The sequence below is a fragment of the Schistocerca nitens genome, chromosome 3 (genome assembly GCF_023898315.1).
Source record: "Schistocerca nitens isolate TAMUIC-IGC-003100 chromosome 3, iqSchNite1.1, whole genome shotgun sequence".
Lineage (NCBI taxonomy): Eukaryota > Metazoa > Arthropoda > Insecta > Orthoptera > Acrididae > Schistocerca > Schistocerca nitens.
The window spans coordinates 709,191,012-709,203,238 of NC_064616.1; the positions used below are offsets into that span (position 1 = coordinate 709,191,012).

The 12,227-nt window shown below is 39.5% G+C and overlaps 1 protein-coding gene across 1 annotated transcript in view; it reads left to right on the forward strand.

Moving 5' to 3' along the window:
• The window catches only part of LOC126248681 (serine/threonine-protein kinase WNK1), a 325,351-nt gene extending 318,057 nt beyond the window's left edge, over positions 1–7,294 (forward strand). Inside the window, exon 26 of the mRNA XM_049949948.1 lies at positions 6,246–7,294. Within this exon, the coding sequence (XP_049805905.1) occupies positions 6,246–7,072 (827 nt within the window). The 3' untranslated portion in view covers positions 7,073–7,294. The remainder of the gene's footprint in view (positions 1–6,245) is intronic.
• Positions 7,295–12,227: the final 4,933 nt, after the last annotated feature.

Consider the following 12,227-nt stretch of genomic DNA (forward strand, 5'->3'; position numbering starts at 1 on the left):
TGGTCATACATAAATTATTTAAATAATTAATATAAAATAAATCACACAGTGCATCTTGCTATAGTGCATTTATATGAAAATGTATCATATTCCCCAATACTAACTTCGTAAAGCTCAGCTCAACAACACATCTCAAGTACTGGAGTTCCACATCACACGAACATTTTCAAAGTCACAACAATTGTTAAAGTATTTAATGAGACCGCATGCTGAACACGTTAAACCATCACTTGAAAACTGTTCTTACAACTCCCCAAACGTACTGTTTCTTCACTCATCCAACTTGAATTCGCGTTTTCACACCGTACACTTTCAGCTGGTTTCTAGACGTATGCGACCGTTTATAGGTCCATGCCAATGGGCAACAGTCTGTCTCCGTTCCAATTACAGTTTTTCTTAAATCTAACACGTAATAAAATGGAATGTTTAACAATATGGAACTCTACATTTGCCCTATAGTATTAAAATAAAAGTATTTAAATAATATAAAAGTTCATTTCTTTCAGTTTCAAACATGTTATGGCAAGAATTAACACGATTCATGGAACGTAGTACTTTATAGACCAACATGTAAGATGCAGGTTGTGAGTATCAGTAAACACATTGACTGGACAACAATAATACAGCGTAAAGAATAGTCCAAGCATTCGTACCAAGGGCCAACCCAGGTGGCCTATATAAGTGGGCCTGTGAACTGTATGGACACATGCTCTCAGAAATAAAGTGCGTCATGAATGAAGGTGCATTACTCATCCCATCTAGGAGATGGGAAAACCACATACATACATAAAAAGCACTGGCAGAGATTACAAGCCACAGAAAACACCAATGACAGCACTGAAATCCTTCATAGCCCAACAACAGGAGCTGATGTACTATGTGGCAGGCAGGCATCGGCAAGTAGGGGCGGAAGTGGTGAGTGGGTTGGTCAGCGCACCATCCCCCACTCATGAGATCATGGGAGGCAATAAGGTGGGACTGGGGACAGCATCTCCATAGCAACGCCCTCTTTGAGGTTGGTGTCGTTGAGGACGTCTAAGACGACAACCTCACAAGATCCAGCAATGAAGACACTGCAGTGGGGGTTGCCCCGGTGACAGCAGTCAGTGTGGGGGCTAAGTCAAGAACCCCAGACAGTGACCCCATCTGCTGTGTGAACCAGACCGTCAGCCACACAGAAACATGTGTTGGCAATGGTGGGGATGAGGGAGGCGGTGGATCATCCGGAACAGGCCCTGCCATTCACAACCCCAGCCAGTCAAAGTGATGGGACGTACACCCGTCAGGGCTGCCAACGACATGCAGACACCAGCTCCGGTGATGCTCAATGATGGCTGGAACACAGTTCGGCCGACAGCCGAAACCACAAGCCCAAACAGCTTCACCCGGATGAAACCGTTGCGGAGCTGGCAACACCAGCGGATGTGGTGGCGGATGCAGCAGGTGAAGGAGTGTCCATGGTTGGCATCCACGGGCTCTTGTCCCCCACTGGAATGAAACTCTATGAACTAAAAAAAGGGTTAAAGCAGCTTCAGGGGACTTGTCAGATACATACTTCCGTATCTGAGTTTTAAATGTCCAAACCATGTATATTGCCCCACCATTAGACTGAGGATGAAACGGGTGAGCTGCGAGATGGTAAACACCACTAGCCTGACAAAAAGATGCAAATTCTCGAGAAACAAACTGGATTCCGTTGTCAACAACCACCCCTGGTACACGGAAGTCCCTAAATTACAAAAAGCTTAGACAGGGCCAAAATAGTGACCACCATGGACGTGACCGGGCAATGTGCCACATAGCGAAACTTGGAATAGGCATCCACTACAATGAGCCAATACCAATTTAGGAAGGGCCCATCAAAATCAACATGTAGATGCTCCCACGGGCACTGCGATGTTGGCCAGGGGGAAAAAAAGACACCGACAGGCCACCTGTTGCTGAACACAGTGAGTGTAAGCAGTGATAAGTGATGTAATGTCCTCATCTGTGCTCTGCCAATACACATGTCGGCAGACCAAAGCTTTGGTGTGAGAGGTCTCCCAATGACCGACATGCAGAAGCAGCAGTAATTATGGTGTAAGGAAGTGAGGGTCACAACCTGGGGAGCAGTATCCTTTGTAGCTAAAATAAAACCCCATCAAATCCAGAAAGGCGGTGTTGGAGGGAGAAAGAGTTATGCAAGGGATCTGCGGCACAGCCCGGGCGTTTTTCTTGTCAACCGTGCTGCACAAAAGAGGACCCGACTAAGTACAGGATCCAAGGTGACGGCCAATGCTGTTGTGGCACTAGTGATGGGAAAACTATTGATCGCATTCTATTTCTCAGTATATAAATGGAAACAAAGTAACTCGTCCTGATCAAACACCAGGTCCAGCCGATCAGAAGGCAAGAAAAGGTATTGATGTTTGTGTCTTGCGCTGTCGACCAGTAATGGATCTGATAATGATAACGGGTGAGGAAGAGATCCCACCACTGCAAACAATGTGCTGCCTTGTCTGGCACAGAAGCTGAAGGTTTAAAAAGAGAAACCAGTGGCTTGTGATCCATGATTCAATGGAACTTAGAACCATACAAGAAGGTGTGAAATTTCTTGAGGGCAAACACAATCAACAAAGTCCCTTTTTCAATATGAAAATATCACTGCTGAGTGGGAGTTAAAGTCTTAGAAGCGTAAGCAGTTGGTCGTTCAGACCCAGTAGCATATTTGTTTGCCAGCATTGCGCCAAGACCATGCTGAGAGGCATCTATAGCCAACATGAGATGCTGAACTGGCTGAAAAGTACCAAGACATTGGGCAGATTGAAGCAAAGTGAACACATGGTCACAAGCTGGGGATATTTTTACACTAAGGCTCTTACGGTGGCTGAGCAACAGTGGATGCATCCAGTAAAAACTTATGGTAGTATGCAACTTTATGTAGAAATGCCTGCAGTTCCTTAACGGACCCCTGTGTGAGAAACCTCAAAACCTAGGAACTCAGTTGACAGCTGAAAAAATTTAGATTTGGCAAGATTACACTTGAGGCCCGCAGACTGCAAAACCAGAAACAACGATTGGAGATTGCTAAGGTGGTCTTCGGTGGAAGAACCTGAAATGACGATATCACTGGGTATAGATGCTGTCAGCTGTTCTAAAAAATGCTGAAAAATTGCAGGTGCACTAGTGCTGCCAAAAGACAAGGGTTGATATTGGTATAGGCCAAAAGGTGTATTGACACCAAGAAGGTGCCCAGTGGCCTCGTACAAGGGGAGCTGGAGGTATGCTTCTGGCAAATCAGTTATGAAAAAGTAGTGGCTGCCTGACAGTTTCGTTAGATAGTCATCATGGCGGGGCTAAGAGTATGTATCTATCACTGACCATGCATTAATCTTGACACTAAATTCGCTGCAGAGACAAACCTTACCCGTCTGCTTCTTAACGAAGAGGGGAAGAAATGGGCTGAATGATGGTGATCAATGTAAAATGGTCTAATACAACCTAGACAGAGACATGCAGTATGACAGGCACCTGTTGCACAACCTAGACCTGAAGAAAATGGCGATGAAAACTATGAGCAGAGGGGCTTCAGTTGCTGATACAGAACTTGATCTAACACTAAATTTACCTCTTTGACAATGGAGAAACCGAAAGCATTAAACACATCTAACCTGAACAGGTCTGTGTTACGGGAATGATCCACAACAAGGAAGCTGCAAGGGCAAACAACAGGTTTGTGAGAGACAGGATCGGGGAACTGACCTAGGATCAGAATCTGCTGTTTATTGTAGCTAACGAACTTCCATGAAACCTATGTGAGGGGAGGGGGCCCAAGTCCATGTATGTTTGTGCGTTTACTAAAGTCACTGCAGCTCCTGTGTCCATTTGCATTTTTAGCGGTTTATTAAACATACGCAAGTCAATAAATAATTTGTTTGGGGGAACAGTCATTGTATAGATACAGTTTATGTCCATTGGTACTACTGTGTCCATCACGTTTTATGAGGAACCATGCACCGATGCAGCGTGGCCTTTCTTTCAACACTTGTTGCAAACTGCCCAATGTGTAGGGCATGCAACACACTCATGTTGGACAAAGAAATACGAGCAAGACAGAAGGGAGGCCACGTGGCCGCTGATGTGATGTGGCCTGTTGCCGCTGTGGTCTTAACGACGCTGCCCCATGCAATGGTGAGTTGAAAGTTGTACTGTGGAATGGCTTCCCTGTCATCCTGAACACCTGCAGTGTGCCTAACGGGTTGACTGAGCAACTTCTGATACCTCCCCCCCCACATAGCAATCTGATTGCCTGCAGCCCATGATACTTTGAAGGACTGTGCTACATTGAGCACATCCGTAAGGGTCGGATTCTCACATTGAAGTGCATTTTCAAAGACTTCCCTATCTGGGGCTAGACAAATAACAACAGTCTTACTTTTAACAGTGTAGAATTCGTGGTGGGTACTAGTGACAAATTCACAATGACGGCCCAGCTTGTGTTAATCTGCAACCCATGATTTGTTAGGTTGGTTTGGTAATTTTTGACATTGGTAAAATTCTACGCCTATCACAATTTTGCATTGTGAGTGAAGGTACATCAGAATGGTACCATACAACATGAATATTACATCCAATAATTTATTATAAATAATTAATGGTGTACATCTCCACAGTGTGGTATTAAAGAAATAATTAATAACTAGAATGCATGGATAGTTGATGATGAAAGTATCATGCTGGATTCACTGATTGTGTTCATGTGGAGAACGTGATTATCTGACACTGCTGTGCATTACGTCTATGCTATAATTTAATAATGGATTCTTTCTGACTGTTTAGTGTTCACAGCTGATAACTGAAATGCAATGCTACAGTTTGCTACAACATCTGTTGAGATGGTGTTAACAGAAGTTTCAGTTTTTAATGCTGGCCAAGCATCTTGTCCGTCACTGTTCCCTTAACGAACATGGAATTGCCTACTTTGTGCCAATCTCACAGTGTATCTATTTCCGCCCACTGCAATGGAAGTTGTTGTCCAACTCTGCTTTAAAATGGAAATTTCCTGATGCATAACTTCATTCTGTGGGTAGAGCACCCACCAGTATGTGATACTTGTGCACTAATTACAGCATGCCACATTTGCTGTTAATTGAGATGCTGTCTGTTTTGGCTGAGTGTGGTATAGGCTTTAAGATTTTATGTTATGTTTCATCTCTGTACTAAAGTTCTTAAGTGTTTACTCATGGTGCCTGGCTCACCGAGAACTGTATAGTGATTAGTTAGCCACAACTTCAGATTCATTATTTTAATCAGTCACAGTTAATTTTCCTTGATATTCTTCAGGCGTATTTCATATGTTGGAACCCCTCCCCCCTCCCCCCCCCCACCTGCCCCTGTGAACAAAGGACCTTACCGAGGTGGTGTGACTAGCATGTCTCAACGATACTGAGAGCAATCACAGTGAGGGGGTATTTGTGCAGAGTCCTGACTAACTTATGGTTTCTTAAAAGGGGTAGCACCCTTTTCAGTAGTTCCAGAGACCATGGCGTGGGTAATTCAATGATTTTGCCTTGAAACATTAGTCAGCATGGTCTTCCTATGTTGATACGGCAAATTTCTGAAAGAAATGGGAAAACTACAGTCATTATACACTGACTGACAAAAATGGCAAATCATCCAGAAGATTTTTACAAGTGCATGCCACCAGTGGGTATGAAATGATTAGAGTTGCTATTCTCTGTGACAGTTGGAATGGCCACCAGAGTGCATTAATAGTGTTTGCATTTAGTAGTGTTATGACTAGGCCTTGTAAGGTATACAAGGGGTGTGAACTAGAGATCACAAAGGAGCTGTGTATGCCACATTTGAACTTGCCAGTGGGTCCTGTGACATCATCTCCAAACTCACCGTCTCTTTACACCCGGAGGCTCAACTCACCATCTCCATGGCTGCCCGTGTAACTGAAAATGTGCCACTTGAATCTGCTGTCAGATTCAAGTGGACTATTGCAGTGTAGCAAGGAGAGAGGGACATCATGAGTTCACAAATATAAAAGAGGACTTGCAGTGGCATTGCTGCTATTTACACTAATGCTGGGTGTGATGATTATTAATATACTGCTCAGTGAACTGTAAATATTATTCTGTTTATGTATTCATTTATATAATTTTGTGTGTGTGTGTGTGTAAATTTTAATATGTTACAGCTATTGTCCTATATTATGAATATTTTTTGGTAATTGATTGTCTTCTTCATTTTTTTTTCAGTGTATCCCCCAAGGCGAGCTGCTAGAAATTTGGATGATTTCTACTACAGCACAGCTCCACAATCTCCGGTTGACTCTGATTATCATGAACATCAACTTTCTTCTCCAGTTACGATGAGCCCTCCTATTTTAGAATTTCCAACTCATCGAAGGCATGATTTACATGCTCATCATGGCCCCCTTTATAAACCTGTTGGTGTAAGAGCAGACACAGCCCAAAGCTCATCACGTATTACACCCCAAGGTAGCCCAGTCTCACATACAAATCCACTTCTTGTTACTGGCCGTAATTTCCACCCTGTTAATTTATCAGAGGCTGGTGGTGTTTATTTCACAATTGGTGATCATGTTAGTGATAGTACTCAAACTGAAGGTGCTTCAGGGTTTACACATGAACATGGTGAACTGCAACAGTGTTATGTGGACTCTGGACATTATTGGGTTCCTGTGGATAATACACAGTCATCTTCAGGCCAGGCTTTCCAAATCCAGACAGGATTGGGAATAGGGCTTCCAGGATTCAGGAGAGTGTCTTCTGCTTCTGGAAATCTTCTTCACTTGGCACATGGCCCACCTCAGCTAATTTCTGCAGTAGGTCCTACTGGTTACTATTTCCAGCCTGCCCCAACACCTTTACTCAGAGCAGGGATGAGTATTTCACAAGGAACTCAGCGACGGGGATCTCTTGAAGAGTCTTTACAATCTGGATCACCAACTTTCCTCCATTCCACACCATCAAGCTCTGTCAGTTCAAGTCCAAAGTTTTTTCATACCCATGTGACTGAAGATAAGCACGACCCTCACCTAAGGTTTGATGATACCTTTTAGTATACAGAGTAAGCCATATTTTCGATATTAATTGGCTAACACAAATGACTGCTCATTTACTGAAGTTGACTGAATTTAGAATTAATATTCAGTGTGAGTTAGTCATAAATTCCTAAAGTAAATTACTTTATATTAAATTTTCAGTAGCTCTACTGCGCATGGGTAGAGTGTGTACACATTGCAGATAAAAGTGAATAAAATAAAATTTGTTATTCTGTTGAATTTAGTTTTGCTTTTCTTACAACCACTCCTGTTTACTCTCCTGTTATAAAACCATAGCATTCTGTGAAACTGTTGTCTCCAAATTATAAATTTATGTAAAAAGAGTAGGAATAACACTATCATATTACATTGTATCAGTCATTCTGTCGTGTCCGTTTGGGTGGCTTTCGTTGAATTCAGTTCTTCATGACCTACTCATTCTTCCATACTGCCTTGAATCCTTTCTCACCCCAAACATATTCCTGCATTTTGTGTCTCCCCCCGCCTTTTTCCTTCTGTTGTCATTTTATGAATGTTCATAGTTGCTGTGCTTAAATTTCCATTCTTGACTTGTGATTAAAGTTGTAGTGTCTGTTTATCATTCATTTTGTAGACTTTTAGCAACTATTATTGTTTGAATTATACTGATATGCCAGGATAGTACATTATATCAGACTGTTTGCTAACATATTTCTTCCTTCTTGTCGTAAAATCCAGGCTTCCACATCTGATGTTTCATCCTTGGTGACTTTAGTAATATGGGCATTAGGCTGTGATCTAAGTCATATCATTGTGCTTAACATATCAGTGCAGAATATGTTTATAAATGCATGCATTTAACCAAAAATAAAAGCACAGTAAAAAAATTATTCAGAGTTAATTATAAATTCCAAACAAAAGACTATACTCACTGTTTTGGCATAAATTTTGCAATATACAGTGATGATCAGCCAAAGAACCTATAATGTTAATTAAATAACAGTGCTTCAGATTATACATTTTAATTAATTAGTTTGTTTATTTCATAACTTTTTTGCATGTGTTTCTTTTACTAACATTGATAAGCCCTATACATTAAATCAAAGTGAACTATAAGTGATGTTCCTGGTTTTGGACAAAAAATTAGGGAACCACATAAAGAAATTGTCTGTTTACTATGTTTCACCACATTTTATCGTATGGAATCTTTATTATTTTACACATTTTCTTATTTTCTACAGTTGAATGCACTATACGCTTCTCTCAAAGAGTTGAATTTCAAGCTTTGGATTTCTCCTGTAGAGCATGATTTTGGCCTTAGATAAGAGTGTCCATTTCATTTTTATTATAATATCAAACATTTAAAAAATTTAGAAAAAACCTTGGACAATTAAGGAGAAAATGGGATGCAAATTGCCTTTGCAGAAATTAATGAACACCTTTACATCATGCACTCAGATGATTCCAAAAAACTTTACAGTCATTGTTCTGTACTGTCATCACCCTTTTCACGTTTTAAGTATTTTACCAAGAAGCGTATATTGTTTTGACATTTTGTCATAAACTTGAGCACATGATACGCCATCAAAGAGCCATCATTTTGAGAAAGACCCATGCCTTTATTGTTTCAACTTTCATTCCTTTTTGCCCATCTGATCACAGTGAGTTCACTAAGGAAAACACTCAGACATTCCACAATTTCTCCATTACTGATGGTAAAAACAAGCTCACTTTTTAGATTATTGTTAAAATTACACTTTCGTTTCGGTATAGTCAAACAGTGATAGCATAGATTTAAAAGTCTCATATCCAAAATAATGTCTTCAGGGTGCTTACCACAATGGAAATGGGAGTTCTTACTATCTAAACCAATCAAAAATGCAACTTAACATGAAATGGTATGATGAACAGTGCAAAACAATAACAGTAAATAAAGAATGTAGAGCAAGTTGTACAAGTGTCACTTCCTAATGTATATACTTGTATAGTAAATTGTTATTATAAAATACTTTAGCCATGCAGAATCACAAAAAAGTGGGACATTTGATTACCCTCAATAAAACTTTTGGGACTGTGGGACATCATGGGGAAAAAAACTGGACTGTCCCAGGAAAAATGGAACAGATGGACACCCTACCTTACAGCAATCATTTCTTCTGCTGATACTATGAGGGCATGCTGAAAAGTAATTCCTCCAATTTTTTTATGTGAAAACTATTAAAGGTTTTTAAATAAAACAAACATTATTAACATTCTACATCTTTGTTGTACATGTCCACATGTTTGCAGCCCCCTGCTGATGGTGGGCTCCAAATTGTAGCATGTAACATGGCGGGGTGTAACTTAACTATGTCAGTGCATGAGAAACAGCGTGTTGTAATCAAGTTTTGAATTCGAAGAGTCTGTCCACACACACAGAGCATCCTCTTTGTCATGACAATGCCAGAACACACTCAAGCACAGCAAAATTTGCAACAATGTGATGCCTTGGATTCACTGTAACTGATCATTCTCCATTGAATCCTTACTTAGCCCCTTCCGATTTTCGTCTGTTTCCAGAATTTGAAGAACACATTCGAAGACTTCATTTTGATAGTGATGAAGCAGTTTAGGTACAGGGGACATTATGGTTCCATCAACAAAGTGAAACATGCTACAGTGATGGTATCAACAAACTGGTCTCTCTTTGGGAGAAATGTGTGTCTCCAGGCTGACTATGTTGAGAATTAAATATTTGACATTAAGCAGGAAAGCTATAGTATGCTAATGAAGCTTGTTTTATTTAAAAATCTTTAAGAGTTTTCATGTAAATTTGTAGGCATTACTTTTCAGCAGGCCCTCATATTCTGTAGATTTTCACTGGCCTTTGCCATTAGCCAGCACAAAATTCTATTTTTCCCCTTCTCGGTGTTCTTTACAATCTTAGCATAGCGTATTTTTTGGATTGTTGCTGTGCACACATTTTTCTATGAGTAAGATTCTGCTCTAGAAATACTGTAGTGGAATATTTTGTCAAATACATTAACACATACATGAATTCATTATGGAATTAATTAGAAATTGGATCTCAAAGAGCAGCAAACAAACAATTAGATGACCATCACTATGTTTCACATACTTTATAATCCAGTTGTAGTTGTTGTCTTGATTCAGTCTTGCTGCACATATAAGTGTTCATCAGAAGGAAACCTATTGGACTTAGATTCTGCAAACCATACCTTACATTACAACTATTAGAGTTCTTTACCTTGACAGCTGTTATCAAATGCTATTTTTATTATGGGTGGTTTGTCTATATACAGAGGTAATTTCACCTTACTACTTCAATTAGACAGCTACATTTCATGCAATCTCTTAATAGTCAATGTCAACAGTTCTGTTATGTCTTGCATGGAAACTTACTTTAAGCATGTTTGTCAAGAAAGGATCCTTACAACTTCTCTTTAAATTTGTGAATTAAATTTACCAGAGTTTTACAAGATCTTTCACATTTCACAAGTGTTAGCTTTGTCTTTTTCAGTTTCTTAATTGCATTTTTAACATGTTTTCACAAAACATGAAAATCTAATATGGTCTTGAGCCAATCACTGAAACATCATTATTTCCACATTCAAAGCATATGCTTGCATTCATCTTCATTATTGTGTTTTTCTCTGACTGGAAAGAATAAATATAAAGGGACTAATGTACTTTCCATGCTCACACAATGCTTCAGTTTCGATCAGTTTGCTGTGATTCTGTTTCTTTCATTTCATATGGTTACTGGAGTTAGTATTTTATTTGAAACTGCTAATGTTTATTGTCCTTTGTGTCAGAAGCAAGATCATCAAATGTAATGAGTGAGAAACTTCAATGTCACTCTCTTGGCCAAGGTGCTGCTTTACAGTGAGAAATTGTTTGTGTGTCAGGTAGTTAGAAACATGTAAAACGTGCCAAGGGAATGTTACAGAAAGATGAGGAAGCTAGAAAATTGTGAAAGTTGGTAACTCTGATGAAAAAAAAATGTTGTATGGATAAGCAGATTACCAAATAAATTCATTTACTGAGAATATGATGTGGTGTCAATTCTATAATTATCGTCACAGAAGGGAATATCTGAGACTTGGCACATTGTTGGCCACCCTTATCGAAGTATAGCACATTATTATATGCAGTTTTTCACAACCTGGACTTTCGTTATGAACATTTCTGTGGATGTAAGCTGTCAATGAAGAAAGATGATGTGGCTGCATGGTATATTTTTCTCGGTGTCAATTTTTAAGACAGATCCAGGTGATGAATAACAGAAGTGTTCCTCTTTGATGAAACATGGATCTGTTCCACCCACATTCTCAAGCAAAGCTGGACAGATGCCATAACAAGAGGAATAATGGTAATGCCTTCTAGAAAGGGAGGCAGATGTAATGTTCTGCTTGCAGACAGCTTGCTAGGTTTTCTCCCAAGCTGTCTCCTATTTTTTAAAGAAGAAAACGGAGACAATCTTGAAGGAATGAATTGTGATAAGTTCACTAATTCGCTAATCCCAAATTAGGAAAAAGTAACATTAACTGGTATTATTGAAAATGCTCTTTACCATTGTTTTGGTGTTGTTAAGCTACCTACTGTGGTAAAGCAAGAGGAGGTGGTCTTTGTTTTGGCTTCAACATTGGAATGTCAAAGTAAGTGAGAATTTTAAAAATGTGCTTCTTGTAGATCTAATATCACCCTATAAACCACTGTTCCCCAAATATAAAATAGATGAAGTGGCAAAAACATACAGGCGTACAGTCACCAGGCTTATCACTTCCATTTTATTCAGTTATAATTGATCTGTATCTAAATTAAAGGTTACATTATGCGCAATAATAATAGTTTATCCTGTCTATAATTTGAGCACTTTCCAATGAAACAGTTGTAGAAAAGTCTGTGGAAAAAAAAATAAATAAAAAAAAGTGATCATTTCATTAAATGACAACTGTGAATGTCACACTCCCAGCATTTATGATAGCGACAAAAGTCATGTTTATGGAGTTTTTCCATTATCGTCACAGAAATGTTGCACAGGCAGATTCAGCTGAATGTTTTCAGTATATGGTCAACAATGGTAAGTACTTGTGTAGCAAAAATATATCTTTGCAAATGTTAAAATTGCAATAAGATGACAATTATTGACAACTGAGGCGAAATGATGGTATCTCAGTATTCAGTGTTATTG